The sequence below is a fragment of the Anastrepha ludens genome, chromosome 3 (assembly GCF_028408465.1).
Source record: "Anastrepha ludens isolate Willacy chromosome 3, idAnaLude1.1, whole genome shotgun sequence".
In the NCBI taxonomy this organism is placed as follows: Eukaryota; Metazoa; Arthropoda; class Insecta; order Diptera; family Tephritidae; genus Anastrepha; species Anastrepha ludens.
The window spans coordinates 34984993-35002706 of NC_071499.1; the positions used below are offsets into that span (position 1 = coordinate 34984993).

The following is a 17714-nucleotide window of genomic DNA, read 5'->3' on the forward strand; positions in this document are numbered from 1 at the left end:
ATTTGAATATTTTCGTTTTCGTTGCACGCTTGAACTAATAAATTCACCATTTAGTTTGCTCAGGCAGCTTTGTAAGTAACTTCAGAATTGGAAAAAGGAAAAACAGTTCGGTTGTGAATAAATATATTTTTATTAATTTTACGTTTACAAAAAAGTTTTTTAGTCTATATTTCCTATAATTGGTTTTTGCAATTTTGAAATTGAAATTTTTTTTACGATTTGCAAGGCGTCTGTAAAGCACGAACAACTGATAGCAGTCAACAAGAACAACAGAACCCAAATAGGCAAGCGGACTGAACAGTTAACGAGCCACGACGAAGAAGAATTAGAGAAATGAGTGAATTCGATGGTAAGAAATTCTATGGATTCTCGCTGCACAATGATCCAGTGCTGAGTACGACAACAAGAAATTTTGAATTCAAGGTAAATTCCTCCGAAGTTAATTTTAGGTTAGAAATGTCACAACGAATACGCGCTAATGATTCCCTTTTTATTTTTCACATGCATCATAAATCATAATTGCACTTCTGTTTTTCAAACTACTTCCGCTCAGTATACACGCGCTGAACATTTAGAGCGCGTCATACAGAAGGTGCAACACAGCGAACCGGAGCATGAACGGCATCGCAAGAAGGACTTATTCAATCGGCTGTCTAGGCCAAAGAAAATAACAACGAATACCGAGGTGAGTACACCATACCGACGCGACCCGGATGTCGAGACACATGTTTCACGCTCTGATGCGGCTGGGCGTGTGCGCAATTTGAGTGACAATGAAATCAACCAGCTGATCACTAAAGTAAAGAGTTACGGTGACCTTCGTAAGCATACTTTGACCGATACCTGTGCAAGAAGTAAGGATCCTATAAAGACAATGAGGTCGACATCGATATCGAAAGGCTTATTGCGGCCAAACGGATTTCCTTTTGGCGGTGACATTAGCGACACTTATAATGCTTGCGGGGGCACAATTCGCATGGACGATTACAGCTTTGAGGATGAAAACAGTTGTGATGGAGAAATGTTGGGTACGGATTCCACCTCCGAGGATCAAACACCCTCTAATCCATTCGATATGCCACATGAGTCGCTATTTGAAACACACACCATGCATTTGCCACATGTGCGACGTGAACTTCACAGCAAGCTGCCCGATGTGCCAGAGGAAGATGAAATATTCTCATCGAAAACAGTAATGCCGATTATCGTTGAGGAGTTTCGGCAACCGCAACCCAGATGGGTGGAAGTTTGTGAGACAGTGGCAAAGGAGACCATTGAGGTGGGTGAAATCAAAACACCGCTGGACACCGAAGCTGATAAGCTAGCACAGCAACAGTCCACCTCCGAAAATAACGAGCGTTTACCAACCAATGTCACCTATACGAGGCATTCACTTAAGTTACAGTTGCCGCTTCAGATCAGCGCGCCGGAAATGATGCTGCCAAACCAACCACCATCGCCTAGTTTGCCAGCCGTAGCACTCACCTATGGGCAAAGCAGCTTCGAAGACAACCCACCGACGTACAATGTGGTGGAGGACAGTGATCTCGAGTATGAGATGATTGGACGCGCGGAATATACAAAACTATGCGGTCCACGTCCAAGAACCGAGGAGTTGACATATAATTCGAATAATAGCGGAGGCCTGGCGGAGTTTGTCGAAGTCGAAGGCGAAGTATATTACCTAAACCGACATAAATCAAAGATACTAAACTCTATAATTTTGAAAAATTGTATCGATATTTTTTATAGAAGGAAACTCCCTGCATCAATTTAAGTTTTCTGAAGAACGTTTCCCCAATACGTTACTCCGACTTGACCGATGAGCGAGAGGAGGATAGAACCACCGAATTAAATCAACCAGTGAGAAAAATTATGAAAATTAATTGATGTTTTAAACAATTTACCCTCCCTTTCAGATGAAAGTGTACATCAAGAAACGCGCCATTAAATCTGCTTCCCCACCGCCAGTTAAAGAGGCAACGACATCGGACAAAAAGGAAGCAAAGAAAAAAATCATACAACCAAGGAAGAAGTCGATCAATGAGCCAAAACCAAGTCCACGCAAAAATTCGTCAGCCCGGGCTGTTGATTCCTCGCCAGTGACCGAAAAGTCGCCACGTACGCCACGTACGCCACGATTAAGCGGCAGACGATCTGCATCGATAACCCCAAAACAACCCAAAGATCGCAGCCGTCAAACTCTCAATTCCAACGAGTTGCGTGCTATGAAAAATATTATACTAACCAAATCAATTGAGGATCTGAAAATGGAAAAGATGGCAATATTTGCGAAAATGACCAGTATGCAGGAACGCATCATCGAAACATTGGACAAGTTGCGGTAAGGTTAGATAAAATGTAGAAAAATGTTAGTTTGGCGAGACTAAGGTATTTTAAGTCTTGTGTGGGGGAAAATTTAAGCGTAATACCTCTATTTTCAAAAGTCATACAAACATTTGGTAAAAGACACGGCAGTAGACCAATAACGCAGATGGACGTTAGCGGCTCTATCCGGATAGGGTATTGGTTTTAAGCACGCGTTTTTGCCCAAGCCATCATAAGATGTCAGGAACACCTTTCTTAATGTTATCGCAATCGATGAAAATGAATCTAGTACTACTTTAGGAAATGTTAATCGTTGGTCTTAACCTCAAACAGCACACCCAAAAAATCAATTTATATTGTCGTACATTTAAACAAATAATCAGAAGTTGGCGGAAAAAAAATTAATTTTATTATAATTCCGGTCAATGAAGATAAATCTGATATTTTATTCGATGGAAAATGTTGTCCGTTGAACCTAACCTCAAAAACCACACCTGCAGACAGCTGGTTGGACTGATGATGGCCACTTTCTGTGGGCAAAGCACATGGAAAAGGTTGGCATCTCAGACAGTGCCTTCTGCCCTGCTTGTGAAGAAGGGGATGCGACGGCGGACAACTTCCTGTGCGTCTGCCCCGCCTGGGCTCGAATCAGGTTTGAGGTCTTTGACACTGATGTGTGAAAAATATTAATCTACATCATCGTAAATTTAACCAAATCTCTATAAGACGACGAGCAAAATTTTCGTGCAATTTCGGTCGGTAAAGACGAATCTTATATTTCATTCGATAGAAAATGTTGACCGTTGACCTCAATCTAAAAAAAAAAACGCCGAGAAGCTTGTTTATATTACCTTACATTTATTCAAATCATCATGAGATGGCTTGGAAACCTTGTTTTTATATTTTTATTTTGATCAATGAATATACATCAGATAGTTTATTCAATGGAAAATGTTATCCGTTAACCCTAACCTGAAAAAAAAATACATAGAAATTATTTTATCGTACCACACCCAAATTATCATAAGACGATGGGTACAACTTCTTTTTGTGTAATTTCAATCGGTATAGCTGAATCCAATATTTCGTTCGAAGGAAAATGTTGTGCGTTGACCTCAACCTCAAACAAACACCGCCTGGAAATATGTTTATCTGATTTTACATTTACTGTAATCATAACAAGATAAAAAGATAATTTTGTTTTATAAAATTTCTTATATTTCATTCATCGGAAATTTTGTGCATTGACCCTAACCTCAAAAAATAAAAAAATACACCGAGAAAATAATTTATATTGTCACATATTTACCCAAATCATCATAAGACGATGGCAAGGCTTACTTTTGTATAATTTTGATAAATGGACGGGATGTATGTTCATATTCATGGAAATTGTTATGTTCATTGAAATTGGTACGCCTTGACGCTAGCCTCAAAAGAATTAAAATTCCAAGCCAGTTAATCACAATCGCCCATTGCCGGGTCTGCCAATTTTACAAAAGAACTTTGCCAATGCTTGTTACAAGAACGGTAGTTAAGTAGATGAAATGGTTGAAGTACCACTCTGGCACTCCTCAAGTAGCACAAAAGGCCCGTTTTGATACCATTAAGAGACCTCCAACAGGGAGATATCTACAGCCAGCCAAAGCTGTGGATGTAATAGAGAATACTGATAGGATTTAGGTTGGCGCACTGTCTCAGGCTGTTGAACGAAGGAGCACCCAGTGACCTTAATCGTCTAGCTGCCAAACCTGGACATTTATAGAGAAAGTGCTCAATAGTTTCCTTCTCTGAAAGGTCGTCACAGCTTCTGCAAAAGGGGTTAAATGGTAAACCTAGCTTTTCCGCGTGTGTGCCGATCGTCCAATGACCGGTAAACACAGCTGCGAGTTTGGAAATTGAACGGCTTGGAGTACCCAGGACTTTATAAGGCCTCCATTTATGGTATTGAAGCCAAAAATTTTCGAAATAATACGAAAATAATAAATAATACGAAGAAACGGAGCTCCATCCAAATAAATTGCGCAATTCTCCTTTAACAGCAGTCATTGAGATGCCGAGGGTAAGAGGTCTTTGAGATACAAAATGTAGCCCTTTTCCTGGCAAGCGCATCAGCAATTTCAATTCCCTCTATGTGTCTATGTCCTGGAACCCAGATCAGAGAAATGTTTCCTACACAACCAAAAGATTTTATCTCCTCCTTACAGGAGTTTACTAACTTCGTTCTGCACCGTGGCGTCATCAGAGCCTTGATCGTGGCTTGACTATCGAAGAAAATGTTCGCTTAGAGAAAACCCCGGCTCCAACTCCCGATTCCGTCTTGGAGCCGTCAATGAAGACCGAGGTACCAGCTTCGCTGCAGATTTTCCGCTCGTCCCAATCCTGCCTACTTGGAAAGATTACTCTGGCGCGATCCACAAACTCCAGTTTGCGGATAGAGAGATCTGTACGAAGTTCAGAGAAATACGGTGGTAACTGCCTAAAAACTACAAGAAAACTCTGACACACATTTTTTCGCAACTTTTCAAATAAACAAATAAGAAGTAAGAAATTTGTCAATCTCTACCGCTATAGCTGCCGCCGCTCAATAACAAACATAGACAAAGAGTACCTAATAAAGATATCCCAAAGCGCGTAGGGTTAACACCAGGATAAGATGGCTTTATTCGTATCGTATCTTTTGTATTGTGTCTATTTTTTTTCTGTATAGCCAAGTGATCCTACAAAGCATTTGTATTGCCAATTTCTATTTCTGTTTTCTCTTTTTCCAGTATAAGTTTACTGGAGCTCTATGTGCCGGATAGTCACTACGATAAGACCAGACGTCAGAAGAATGCCTTCGAGTTTTCTGTAAGATTCTCACGCAATTTTCTGTATCCCTTGAAAGGAATGGTAAGCCATTTAGTCTTTTTCTTATTTCCATTTTTTTCCTCAATATTCGTTCTGTTATTTATCCACAGATCGAAGATCTTCGCTTGGTTTCGGTGGAACAACTGTGCAGTGTCTCGTCGAATGAGTCCACACAACGTGTGCTCAACATTTTTTCGCTCATCCACCAGTCATTACAGACTTACTACAAGCAGCTGCGTTACTTTTTGCTCGATCAGGTGCCACAAAAATTGAATACGCTCATTGAGTTGGCAGCCACAACAGTCAACATTTGTCTGGAGAAGCAAATTTTCGATCGGAATGATGCGATTATTGAGTGTTTGCAAGATCGGTGCACAAAGTTTTTGGGCTTTCTGGAGGACATGCATGAGCAGCGATTTCTCACCGCACGCGATAATTATCGTAAAGCAAGCTTTGAAAAGGTGTTTTAAGCCAAACTTTCTCAAATGACAATTATTGAAATATGAATTAATATTTACTTAAATAATGTATTTCACTCCATACTCCCACCCACACACACACACAACTTCCAGACCGCCTCCAATTATAGCCTGAAAATGTTTATGAATGACCTGAATATGTACGAGCCGAAACTGGTGCCGAAGAATCACTACAATTATCGTCGTAAGCCGAAACAGCGTCGCGTACTCAAACCCAGCGCAACCAATTTGAAGGCGAAGATTAGCAGGGAAACCGCTGTCACTCCTAAGACATCTCACATGGTCATCACAAAACCGGATGGTGATCAAATTTCTACGCATATCAAAGAATTGGCTAGCAGCTCGGTAAATTGTCTTTGCCTGCTTAGTTCACTAACTGTTCGCTAAATTTCGTGCATCTTCCCTCCACCACCAAGGTTCTCATCCATAGTATGGCCGACGAAGCAGCACCACCTGCGGAGCCTAGTGTGGATACTGAAGAATTGCCCCACTTGAATAAGGCTCTTGTCGAGGCTTTGCGAACTGTTACCAAAGAACAAATACGTCAAGTGCTTCAGCCCATCATGCAGACGCTGGGTTCGGTGCTCGAGAAGAAGGTAAGTGCACAAAATCAGTGACGATGCTACGCTCCTGGGCCATTTCCCTCCTAAGTAGTTGATTGTATTGCCGCACAAACTCCACGTGAACTCCTCTATTCTAGAAATTTAAACTAGAGCGCTTAATGCCACGTCCATCATCTCCAACAACAACGGTGAAATATACATTTGAGTTGGATCAGTCAAGCGCCACGGCAAAGAAATAAGTAACGGAAACTGAATTGTAGTAACCAAACAAAAAAAAACAGAAACAAAATTATAAAAATGTGAAAAAATTGCAAAGTAATTCAAGTGAGGTATCAAAATTTTTAGAAAAAAATTCCAAAAAGTGATATTTAACAAATATAAAAACGGCGTTAGTGAGATCGACTACCCTATATGGTGGAGAGTGAATCGTTGCATAAAAATTGGCTCGGAAAACGGTTGCTGTAGCAGTTTATTGTAAAATTATGTAGCAAAGGGTTGTTGTTACCCCGTTTGCGCACAGCCCAGTCTTGAGAGTTGTTTTTGTTTTGCTTAAATATCTAAAAAAAATTAGGAAATGTCTGAATAAACGAAATCGAATGTGTCAAAAGTAATTTTTTGAAATATAATTTAAATCAACACTTTAAGAGGCGAATACGAGGGTCAAGGAGAATTCATATACGGTGACATCGGTAGTACAAAAACAATATTTGCTTGCATTTGCGTATAAGTCCCGAATTACATAGGGAAACATTTTGTTCGTGGGAGTAGGACGTACAGGAAAGAGAGAGGGGTTTTGAATACTCGTCACGCTTTGTACTTCTTATTCGTATTTGAATGTTGCGTGTGACCGATGTCTCTGTGTGTAAATCGAGACTAAACAATCGAAATCATGCGGAAGGATGAAAGAAAACTGCATATAACATAATAACGATGTCCAGTAGTCGACTGAGGGATTGATGAAAACAAGTTTTTCTTAAAATCAGTTGGGCATACATATCTATAAGTACTTAGTACTCAAGCTTAGAGTTCCGTTATAAAAAAATTGAAGTGCAGCTAAATAGGCTTTCAGCTGTCTCCATCTCAGACATCGGTGCCTTCTTGACCCTTGTTGAAGGGAAACTGCACAACTTCTTTGTTAAAAAGTACTTAAAGTGCTGGGTATTCCTCGCTTTTCAATTTCCAAACTATTAGCAGAATCCTTCTCTCAAACACTCCAAGCGTCGCTTCATCGAATGTTGTCATCGTCCACGCTTCTGCGCCATACGTTAGGACGGGCATGATGAGAGCCTTGTAGAGTGTTAGTTTTGTTCGTCGAGAAAGGACTTTACTACTCAGTTGCCTTCTTAGTCCAAAGTGGCACTTGTTGGCAAGAGAAATTCTACGTTGGATTTCCAGGCTGACATTGTTATCAACATGGTTTACAAATCGTACACTGGTATTACGAAAATCGACACTCTGTGAAAAGTGTTCATCGCGCGCTGAGGCCAACTTATGGTGGGCATAACCGTTCAACGACGAGGCCCATTTTTGGCTTAATGGCTACTTGTATAAGCAAAATTGCCATATTTGAGCTGAAGAACAATCTGAAGCTATTCAGGAACAGCCACTACATCCATTGAAACCAATCGTTTGGTGCGGCCTATAGGCTGAAGGAATCATCGGCCACATATTTCTCCAAAGACGAGGCTGGCGCTAATGTAACAATGAATGGCGAACGCTATCGCGCCATGATAAACGACTTTTTGGTGCCGATGCCGAAAATTGAACCCGTGATCTCCACAAGGTTTCGTTCCAACAAGACGGCGGACAGCGCTACTTGCCATATCACCCGTGGAACAATGGATTTACTGCGTCGTCGTTTCGATGAGCAATTTATCTCTCGCCTCGGACAAGTGGACTGGCCACCAAAATCGTGGCCACCAAATCACTCCTTCGGATTTTTATTTGTGGGGTATTTAAAGTTTGAATGCTTTGTGGATAAATCAGCTTCGACTCGGGCATTGGAAGCCAACATTACCAAAGTTATTCACGAGATACCGACCGAAGTCCTCCAGTGAGTCGCGAGTCATTCAAAATTGGTGTTTACGGAGGGCCGAATTACGGCGCAGTTGCGACTAACATTTGAAAGGGATTATCTTTAAAAAATAGAGATCAGGAATAGTTCCACACAAAAATAATAAAGATTTCTCAATCAATTTGAATTTTCGTTGTTCCATTTCAATTTAAAATCTGATACATTCAGTCTGCTCGCAAACAGCTGGGCTTCATGTAAGCTTGAACAACTAGCAATTGCAGCACGCAGACATTAATTAAGTCCATTGTACTATCTTTTAATTTTCTTTAAATCTACCCGTTCTCCGAAGAAATCTGAGTAGATCTTGTGGTGCCAAGGAGCCAATATGGTCGCTTCTTAACACATCAGTGCCAAAGACCTCAAACCTGATTCGAGCGAAGGCGGGGCAGACACACAGTCTCATCCTCCTCTTCACAAGCTGGGCAGAGTACACTGTCTGAGATGCCCAACCTTTCCATGTGCTTCGCCCACAGAAAGTGGCCCGTCATCAGTCCAACCAGCCGTCTGCACTCCCTTCTGCTTAATGACAGGAGGTTTTGCGTCAGTCGATCGGACATGACAGGTGACATCAGTTTTGTCCATCTGCAGCCTCCCTCAGCCTGCCAAGCTCGCTTGTGGGTTGTAGTAACCCATTTGCTAACCGTGGCTTTGATGGCTGCAGAAGGGAGTGGCAAAACGGGCTCTGAGTCAAAGAGAAGTTGGCCTCAGAGCCCATCTTAGCTAAGGAGTTAGAGGTCTCGATACCCGCGTGTCCCGGGACCCAGGCTGTTATGTAATAGGAGTAGTATGTCTCATAGCTCAGTCTGGATTTACAGGACTCGACTACCCCTGATGTGGTTGGGAGCTGTCTAAAGCCATGAGCGCTGCTTGGCTGTCGCTGCAGACACATATAGGTCTGCCTCTCCATCTGTTTTCCTCAACAAAGTTCAGCGCTTCTTGAACAGCATACACCTCCGCTTGAAACACAGATGCATGCATTCCAAGAACAAAGTGCAGTTTTGTGAGCGCCTGGTGATTTTTCTAGCCATGTTATGTCCTAAAGTGCTTCAGGGAGTTAATGATTGCACGCCGATTAAAGGAACTTCTTAGGCTAACGAGGTTACAACGCGCTGCAATGAGCAGAGTCTTCTTAAGCAGATCCCTGTGCGATAGTTGTTAGGAAGTCGGCGGCGTGAAATGATGTCGTCTGCTGCCCTGCTTTCGGCTGAAATTCAATTACGTATACCCACAGCTTCGATATTTCCTTGATATTTTAGCTGCATGCTCGAGAATGCGAAATGCTGCTGGATTAGCCGCTCTTGATCGCCAATAAATCAGTCGAGTTGATCCGGCTGTGGGAATGTAATGAATTTTATTTTTTTACCGCAATCAAAATATTTCCAACAAACGAAAAAATTTGTATCCTTCATTTCTGTGGTTTTGATTTAAAAAAGTTGCGTAAACATTTATTTGTTCTTTCAATTTCAAATTATTCTGCAAATGCTACTTCGTAATTTATTTATATGATGAAAGCGTAAAAATTTGTTCGAACTTAAAATTGCTATTGTATTATGTTGTTGGTTTTATTATTTTTATATAATATTATTATTATTAATTCTTTATATAGAAATACATATTACATTTTCAAAAATAATTTATAAGTATACATTAAAAGTTTTAATTACATTAATTTTGGAATGTTAGGAAATATTGTTCACAGGCGACCTACACACACACACACATACATGCATGTGCGTATTGTATGTGTGTCATAGACTTCGGCATTCGCAGTTGTTTTCCAAAAGCATTTGATCAGCGCAGTAGTTTCATAAATTTTCGTAATGTTTTGCGAAAACTTATAAAACCAGGTGAAGATGCCAAAGGCGTTCTTGAAGACAGCTTGCGAAATATTTTCTATATCCATTTCCTACTTTGAGTTTTCAAGTTATCCACATGGCTGTAGTGTTTTTTCTGCGTTTTGTAATTTGTGTAGTGGATTTTAGTTGTCAATTTTTTCCTGATATCCAAATTTGACTCTTTCGGATTTATGTACATTTACTTTCTGTCGGCAAATTTTCAAAATTTTAATTCACAATTTTAATTTGCATTCAAAAAGCGAGAAGGAGAGTCTACCAAAGGACACATTTTTTTTCTTTATCAAAACATTATACATTAAATTTTTACTTCATTTTTTTTTTTTTTTTGTTTTTTGTTAGTAGCAGATAGTTGAGAAGAAAATGAAAATCGCGAAAATGCAAAATAAAAAGTTCTGTTACTTAGCAGATTAAACCATTGAAATTTACATAATTTTTAATGCATATTTTGTAGAAAAAATAATCAAAGTAATAAAAAACAATTAAGCTTAATTTTTTTCTTTATCGAAGAAACGAAGCAAAATAGAAGGAAAAAAATTCTTTAAACGAATCAAACGCAAATAGAATCTTAAATAATAAATTTGCCTGCAGTAATTAAAAAAAATGTCAGTACGTTAACGGTCGATCGCTTTTGCTTGAGGGTTTTAAGAGCAGCAAAGAAGGCCAAAACTACTCCGAGAGTAGTCCAAAATGTCACACAGCAGCTTTTTAGTCTGTCCGGCAGTTAGTCGTCAGTCGGGCGTGTACAACGTTCAGTGAGGTGATTTGTGTGTCGGCGTATATGGACTATAGGGTGTGTAAAATGTGGATTGTGTGGATCGTGTCTGAATATTAAAGTGTTGATTATCTGAATAATGCTATTGTGTAAATCTGCGATGGTCTTTCTCAGCTTTCTTGTTGTTTTTTTTTCACGGTTAGTGGCGCAATAGCGAACACAATTAGCCGAAAAGTATTTGTAAAATTTTGAATTATTTTCGACTAAGTTAACATTTTTGCAATTACGAAGAATTAGAAGTACTTTTTAGCTGCTCAAATTATTTGCTATGCTTGCTTTGTAAAAGGTATTATTTAACTTGTATCCCTTTTTTGTTATTTGAGTTGCTTTTTATAACTAAATTTTCAGGTAATTATTCGCTGCGCTCCCCTCTCCTCGCATATCCATTGTTCATCGCATTCACATTACTTATTACTTCTGCTTCTTTGCTTGCTTGCTTGTTTCTTTCTAGGCTGAGCACTCCGTGCAAACTGGTTTGTTCTCTTCAACTGCGAATATACTCGCTGTGATTGGATTGGCGCATTTCTGTAATGCGAAAAACAAATAGTGAATTAGAGAAATATGTAGCTCTTAAATTACTCTTCTTTCGAAGTGATCGCGCTCACCTTGCATTTGAAGCAGTCCCGATGCCATTTGGCATCTAACGCCACAATGGCATTCTCTGTGATCGGTTTGGCGCAGCCAGCGCAACGGGCTGCAAACAATTCCTCAAAGTCCGTTTTACAGTAGGCGCGTCCGTCACGCTCGTAGAAGGAGGTGCCCACTAGGGGCTTCTGGCACGGTCCGCCACACACAAAGCAATCCTCATGCCAAGTTTGGCCGAGCGCCTTAATCGTGCGCTGGAAAGAAAATAAGGATATTATTTTATCAGATATTTATATAAATCTTGGAATTAGTATCGTTAGATTCTATTTTCCCTACTCTTTTTTTTATGTTCTTGGTAAAATTAGGAAATATTTTTTCACGGGAATATGCATTTAATGGGAGTCTTGCATTACCTCAGAAAGTTCTGCTAATATGCAGCTGCATGAGCCTCAATAATTCCAAGGCCCATACATTAAAGGTGATGGCACTAAACCAACAACAACGTTTTGTACATTGGAATGTTACGAAAAAAGCAAGTAGAAAAGAAAAAGGAAAGTACGAACTAAGTTGCACAGCGAAATGCAGTTGGAGCTAAAAGCATACGACGACAATGCCAAGAATGATAGAAACAAGACTGTGCCCATCAGAGAGTGCGTGACGTCGCATTAGCTGAGTTGTGCAGTGCTGCCAACCACTTGCTCTTCGCAATAAATTTAGTGCTTTTTTATGCCTAAAATGCGAAAATTTTTAAGTTTGGTGTTTGTTTCTTTTTTTTTAATTTAAAGCTACCGAAACTAAATTAAAAAAAAAAACTTTGTTATTAAACAAAATAATGTTAAAATAGGTCTCGCTGGGAAGATTTTAGTGTAAATGAAAATTTGTTGGTTGAAGTGCAAATTATTTTTTGCTCCTTCTAAGGTAATGCAAGAATATTAAATGTCCCTCTCTCAACTCTTCTTAACATATAAAACCTTTTTAAACATTTTACAAAGCGTTTGAATTTTCTGGATGCGAATTAAAACCATAGAGGCGTAATCGTTCCTTCCGGTCCTCAATCTTTAGTGAGACATAGGGCATCAAGAAATGTATTCGTAGTAAAAATAAGCAACAAAACCCAGAAAATACTGAAAAAACCATAACGACATTTTTACAAAAAGAGTACTTTATCTTGTCACATAACCTCAAATATAGCAAAAAAGTCGTTCCCTTAACAAAAGTTTCTTTTAACAAAAACACTCATAAATTAAATTGTACATAACCATAACACATTTATTTAAAAAAAAACGCACATTTTAAAGAAAATTTGTCACGCATACAAAATTCTTTAAGTAATTCAATAAAAATTTGGTATTTTATTTTCTTTAAATGGGCACATTAGTGCGTTTTTATATCCAAAGCTAGGCAACACTGCAGTAGCGCGAGAGAGATTTTACTGCTGAAAGCTGAAGAACACCAACAACAACTGCAATCGCGGGCAATGCGACCAGATGTTAAAAAAAAAGTAAAACTAAATAAAACTGAGTGAATTGTTGAACTAATCACGGAAATCGACTTTGTTGCTTCGAAGTTGAGTGGCGAAAATGCGTGCGACGATGATGAAGAAGATGTCGATAATCAGCGTCGAATCATTATGTCTGGGGATTCAATATCAACCGCAGCTCATGAAGAAATCACGACATCCGAACCATCGACAAGCACTGCGGTTTCGGTCAAAGACCTCCGCCTTGCATTGACATCGGTAGGTCCGCTGAAACTTGGCACGCCAGTTAAGAAGTCAAACCGTGGTCGCAAGCCAATGAAATCAGCCGTCTTGACATCGCCAGAATGTGTAACCGAAATACGTGAAAAGGCTTAGAAGAAACAGGAGAGATTATCGGAGAAAGGCGACACACCAGCAGCAAAGAAACGAAAAAGCACACCAGCAACAAAGAAACTAAAAGGCCGTGGAAAACCAAAGACTCCTCTGAAGAAAATACCGTCTTCTACTGAAACCGACGATGAGGAAGACATTGATTTCTGCATAATTTGCATGGAAAATATGCCCAAGAAGGAGAACCGCCGAAACACGGCCCATTGCATCGCCTGTGATCGAGGTGTTCACTTGAGTTGCGCCGGAGAGAACCCCAATGCATTTACGTGTGTTCAATGCGGTCCACAATAATATTTCTTGTCAAATTTCAATTTATTTTGTAAATTAAGTCTTATTTTTTCATTTTCATTCTCAAATAAAAGTTTTCGAACAATAATTTAAATTTTCTATTAATTTACGAACTGTCCAATAATTCCCCGAGATTTTTGAAAATCGCGAAAATCGATATTTTGCGCTAACTGATATTAACTGTACAATATCATACCATTTGATCAAGTTGTCATACCAAAATGAAGGTTATTTCTCGTACTTTAAAACTAAGTTTTCGCATTTTTAGAAAAAAATTTTTTTTGCGAGTTTTCGTACAAAATGAAAGTGTGTCCAATAATACCCCGACTTCCCCTATATTTTACAAATTTATAAACATTACATTTTAATTAGAATAAATGGGCTAGAAAAATGTCATGAAGAAAGAACTAAAACGCCGAAACTAAATAACAAAAAAATGCTAAATCAAGTTACGAAAATGGTAATCTGGCCATACTGGTGCTAAAACCACGTAACACATTGTCAAATTCGCTGAGCGCAAAGCCATCTCATTATTCTTTGCATCATGCGATGATGCGATTGGAACGACTTTTCATAATTTCATTTTATGCTGACACCCAAATATTCATGGCGAAAGAAAAAAAAACAAATCAGCTAGTCTACCTAGAGAAAAAGCTTGCAACTATCACTTCATTTCAAAATAGATCTGGCTTTGCCATCAAAAAACGAGGACCCGCGGTTCTTACCAGTACGCAAGGTTCCTTATATTTCTAACTCTGATTTGCTGATGAGATTTTTGAAAGTTCCCTGAAAAATACTGTCCTAGCAAAGCAGCAAATCGATCGAAGCGTTGCTAAGTGCATTCGTATCTGCTTACTCGGTACTCTCACTGGTTCACTATAGGTATTTGAATATTCCCTATGATCAGAAAGTACCGGGAATGTTTAAATAAAATAAAACAGAGTTAAAATTCAGGCAAATTTATTTTATCTCCTTCAAAATATGACTCGTCTGAAGCAACACACATGCACCCCTGGTAGGCCGACGAAGGGATGGCATTCAGCTGCTTCCTCGTATTCTCTTTGATCTCCTCTATCGATTGAAATCTCCTTCCACGAAGTGGTAATTTCAACTTGCGACACAAAAGGAAGTCGCGCGGGGCCATATCAGGTGAATGCAGTGCTTACAAGATGGTATTTACTTGGTGTTTGGTCAAACAATCCAGCACAATTTGGGCTCGGTGCGTTGGCGCGTTATCATCTTACAAAATCCAAGAATTATTTACCCACATTTGCGGCTGTTTGCGGCGTACAGCATCTTTCAAACGCTTCAAAATGGATAAATAATATTCTTTATTGACTGTCTGGCCCAATGGAGGATACTCATTGTGGACTACGCCTTGTCAATCGAAGAAAACATTAAATTAAACATTCCCGGTACTTTTTTATTATTGAGTAACTCGAAAAGTTATGGGAATCCTAATATGAAACTACCAGGCATGACGAGGAATTTTAAGCATAAGTTCATAAGTATCAGTTATTAATGAAAAAAATATTAAAAACCCTGACTGGAGTGTTTTACAAAAATTAAAGAAAAAACGCAATGCTTCCCCAAAAATTTTGAAAAAAAAATTAAAAAAAAATAAAATATTGTAAAAAAAAACAATTAAAATAAAAAAAATTTGTAAATAAAACACAAAAATGTCATGAATGAAATGAGCTTTACTTTTCCCTCTATAAGCTAAGCAGATTTCTCTTATCAGCTTTCATCATGGCGTTTCTCCACCCACCTCTTTATAGTCGAAGAAGAAACGGCTGTCGCGTCAATCATCGTACAGGAAAATTCTTACCTCCTCATATTTCTTTTATTTCATAACGAAAGTGATCGCTAAGCGAAACTATTTCCAAATTGTTCTGAAAAATTTCCCCGCTCTATGCAATCTTGTTTGGCATTTCAATGGGCTTGCATCACCACTCAGCTGAGCTTACAAAAAAACAGAACAGAAAACAAACTTACACTACTATCGGTTAACAAATGCTAATTGAATGGCACACATTGGAATGTGTGTATGTATTATATGTATTTATGGATATAAATGTATGTGTGTGTATTATATCGGACCTACTCCCTCAGCCATCAATTAAAGCAGTGTTGACGTAAATCACGCGCTTACTCAGCTTTGATTTCGATAGTAGGTAAATGAAACCCCCCTTTAGCCAACAACTGACAATTCAATCTTTTAAATTACGTTTACGTTCGTGCGAGACTAGCGCGCCCACGTAAATATAACCGAATCTTCCGCCTACACAACCACTTCGACTATGCAGGCACTCAAACGAATTATTTGTATGCCTGTGGCGCATGAGCGCGTGCTGCTGGCCATGTGGTCATTGCAGTGAGTCTGCGCGAAATCAGCGAATATGGAAATTTGTATATGTACGTATGTATGTGTGTCCGAATGTATGACTACGCACAAGGTGGAGCGAAGCTTGATTTTTAATAACTTTTTTACTCATCTTTATTCTGGCCTCTACAATGGAGCACATTGGTTGTTTGTTTTGAAATTGCAATTTGAATAGGTGGAGCCAAGAAGCACCAAGAGATTTGGTGACTCCTAAAACACTCAGGCTAAAAAGACCATTGTATTTATAGCTCTGGAAAGTGGGTAGATATTCAAGGAGGGAAGGGAAAAGTATCAGAGAAAGAGATAGAAAAGAATAGAGACAGAAACAAAGACAGAGGTAGTTAGTCTTGTGAAAATTTTCCAGATTCTTTGGTAAATCTGTAAATAGAATTCTTTGGTAAATCTGTTTTAGAGAACGAATATTACTCATTCCCTCGAAATCGGAACTCAAAATTCGTAGCCTTGCTCTAGTAAAGGCAGAACACTCACAAAGAAAGTACTCAGTGCTATCCGCCTCCCTCAAGCAAGACAGGCACATCGGCTCCTCAATGATTCCAATGTTGGCCATATGCTGACCCCATGGGTTGTGTCCTGTAATAATACCGACCATCAACCGAATTGATGAAATCCTTCCGATTTTTAGTAGAAAGTTTGACAGTTTTCTGTTCGGACTTGTAACAAAACACTTTTCAGTTCTGCAGCTGTGTAATGTGTATGTAAATGGCATACATAATCGCTGATCCCATTCATGATTCCTACGGAACTTTGTCAGAAACTGTTGTGGTTCTTGTAGCGGTTCACTGGGCGCTGCCAGTGCGATGTAGACACCGATCGTCATCGACTAACTCATCTCACGGTAGGCCCAAGAAGCGTGCTGCTTCGACAGGGTGCAGAGAGATAAGAGTGTTAGGTGAGTGTCTGTGTCATATGATTGACGTATGACGCCATTTGCCAAAATTATAATTCTTCCGATAGGATGATTAATTTGCGCCACCTTGTATACTCGGTATATATTGATCGCAGGCGTAGTTTGTAACACAAGTGACACTTTTTATTCTATTTTTTTTTCTTTCTGTTTGTATTTGTTCTTTGCTATTCCATTTCAAATATTTGCATGATTACGCGCGCACATCAACGGACACGAAACAACAGCGCTGATGACAAACGCAACCCAAACCGCTGCGAAATCAGCATTTGAGTAAAGAATTTGATATGGAAGATGCTGCCCTTGATCGGCTGTATTGAAATCATTACGAAATAGGCAGCGAATCTGCAGGAGGCCGGCGGTTGTTTGCTGTGGCGCGACGTGGTGCGATATGCGAACCGCAACTGCGTCACTTCGCATGAGTCGTCGAATGCGTTGCAAACTACATACATACATGCATACATACGTGTACGAGTAAAGAATTATTCGTTTCGTACTACTTTGTATTCCTCAATGGAAGTGTATAACCTGCAGGAAAAACAAATGCTAAATTTCATACGCTTTTTATATCATTCTGATGATAGATTTTCTAGGCAAATCTGTTAAAGGTGGTATCCCAGGCGAATTGAGTATCTACGGTGACGCCATTAAAAAACAGTTACTTCATTTTTTGTGATTTTGACAAGTCTGACGTCAGCTTAGTGCGCAACACAAAACAAACAAAAGTAGGAAAAATTTCGT

The 17714-nt window shown here is 39.3% G+C and overlaps 2 protein-coding genes across 5 annotated transcripts in view; one reads left to right on the forward strand and one right to left on the reverse strand.

The window, feature by feature from the left end:
• The window catches only part of LOC128857400 (uncharacterized), a 104921-nt gene continuing 87207 nt past the window's right edge, over window positions 1-17714 (forward strand). Inside the window, exons 1-9 of the mRNA XM_054093145.1 lie at window positions 1-71; window positions 227-423; window positions 554-1675; window positions 1753-1863; window positions 1920-2344; window positions 5100-5220; window positions 5289-5639; window positions 5751-6002; window positions 6074-6253. Of these exons, the coding sequence (XP_053949120.1) occupies window positions 334-423; window positions 554-1675; window positions 1753-1863; window positions 1920-2344; window positions 5100-5220; window positions 5289-5639; window positions 5751-6002; window positions 6074-6253 (2652 nt within the window). The 5' untranslated portion in view covers window positions 1-71; window positions 227-333. The remainder of the gene's footprint in view (window positions 72-226; window positions 424-553; window positions 1676-1752; window positions 1864-1919; window positions 2345-5099; window positions 5221-5288; window positions 5640-5750; window positions 6003-6073; window positions 6254-17714) is intronic.
• The window catches only part of LOC128857401 (transforming growth factor beta-1-induced transcript 1 protein), a 77664-nt gene continuing 70511 nt past the window's right edge, over window positions 10562-17714 (reverse strand). For all 4 annotated transcript variants that reach the window (XM_054093146.1, XM_054093149.1, XM_054093148.1 and 1 more), the window contains exons 4-5: window positions 11528-11761; window positions 10562-11447 (exon numbers count right to left, since the gene is read on the reverse strand). In XM_054093146.1, coding sequence (XP_053949121.1) covers window positions 11370-11447; window positions 11528-11761 — 312 coding nt within the window. In that variant the 3' untranslated portion in view covers window positions 10562-11369. The remainder of the gene's footprint in view (window positions 11448-11527; window positions 11762-17714) is intronic.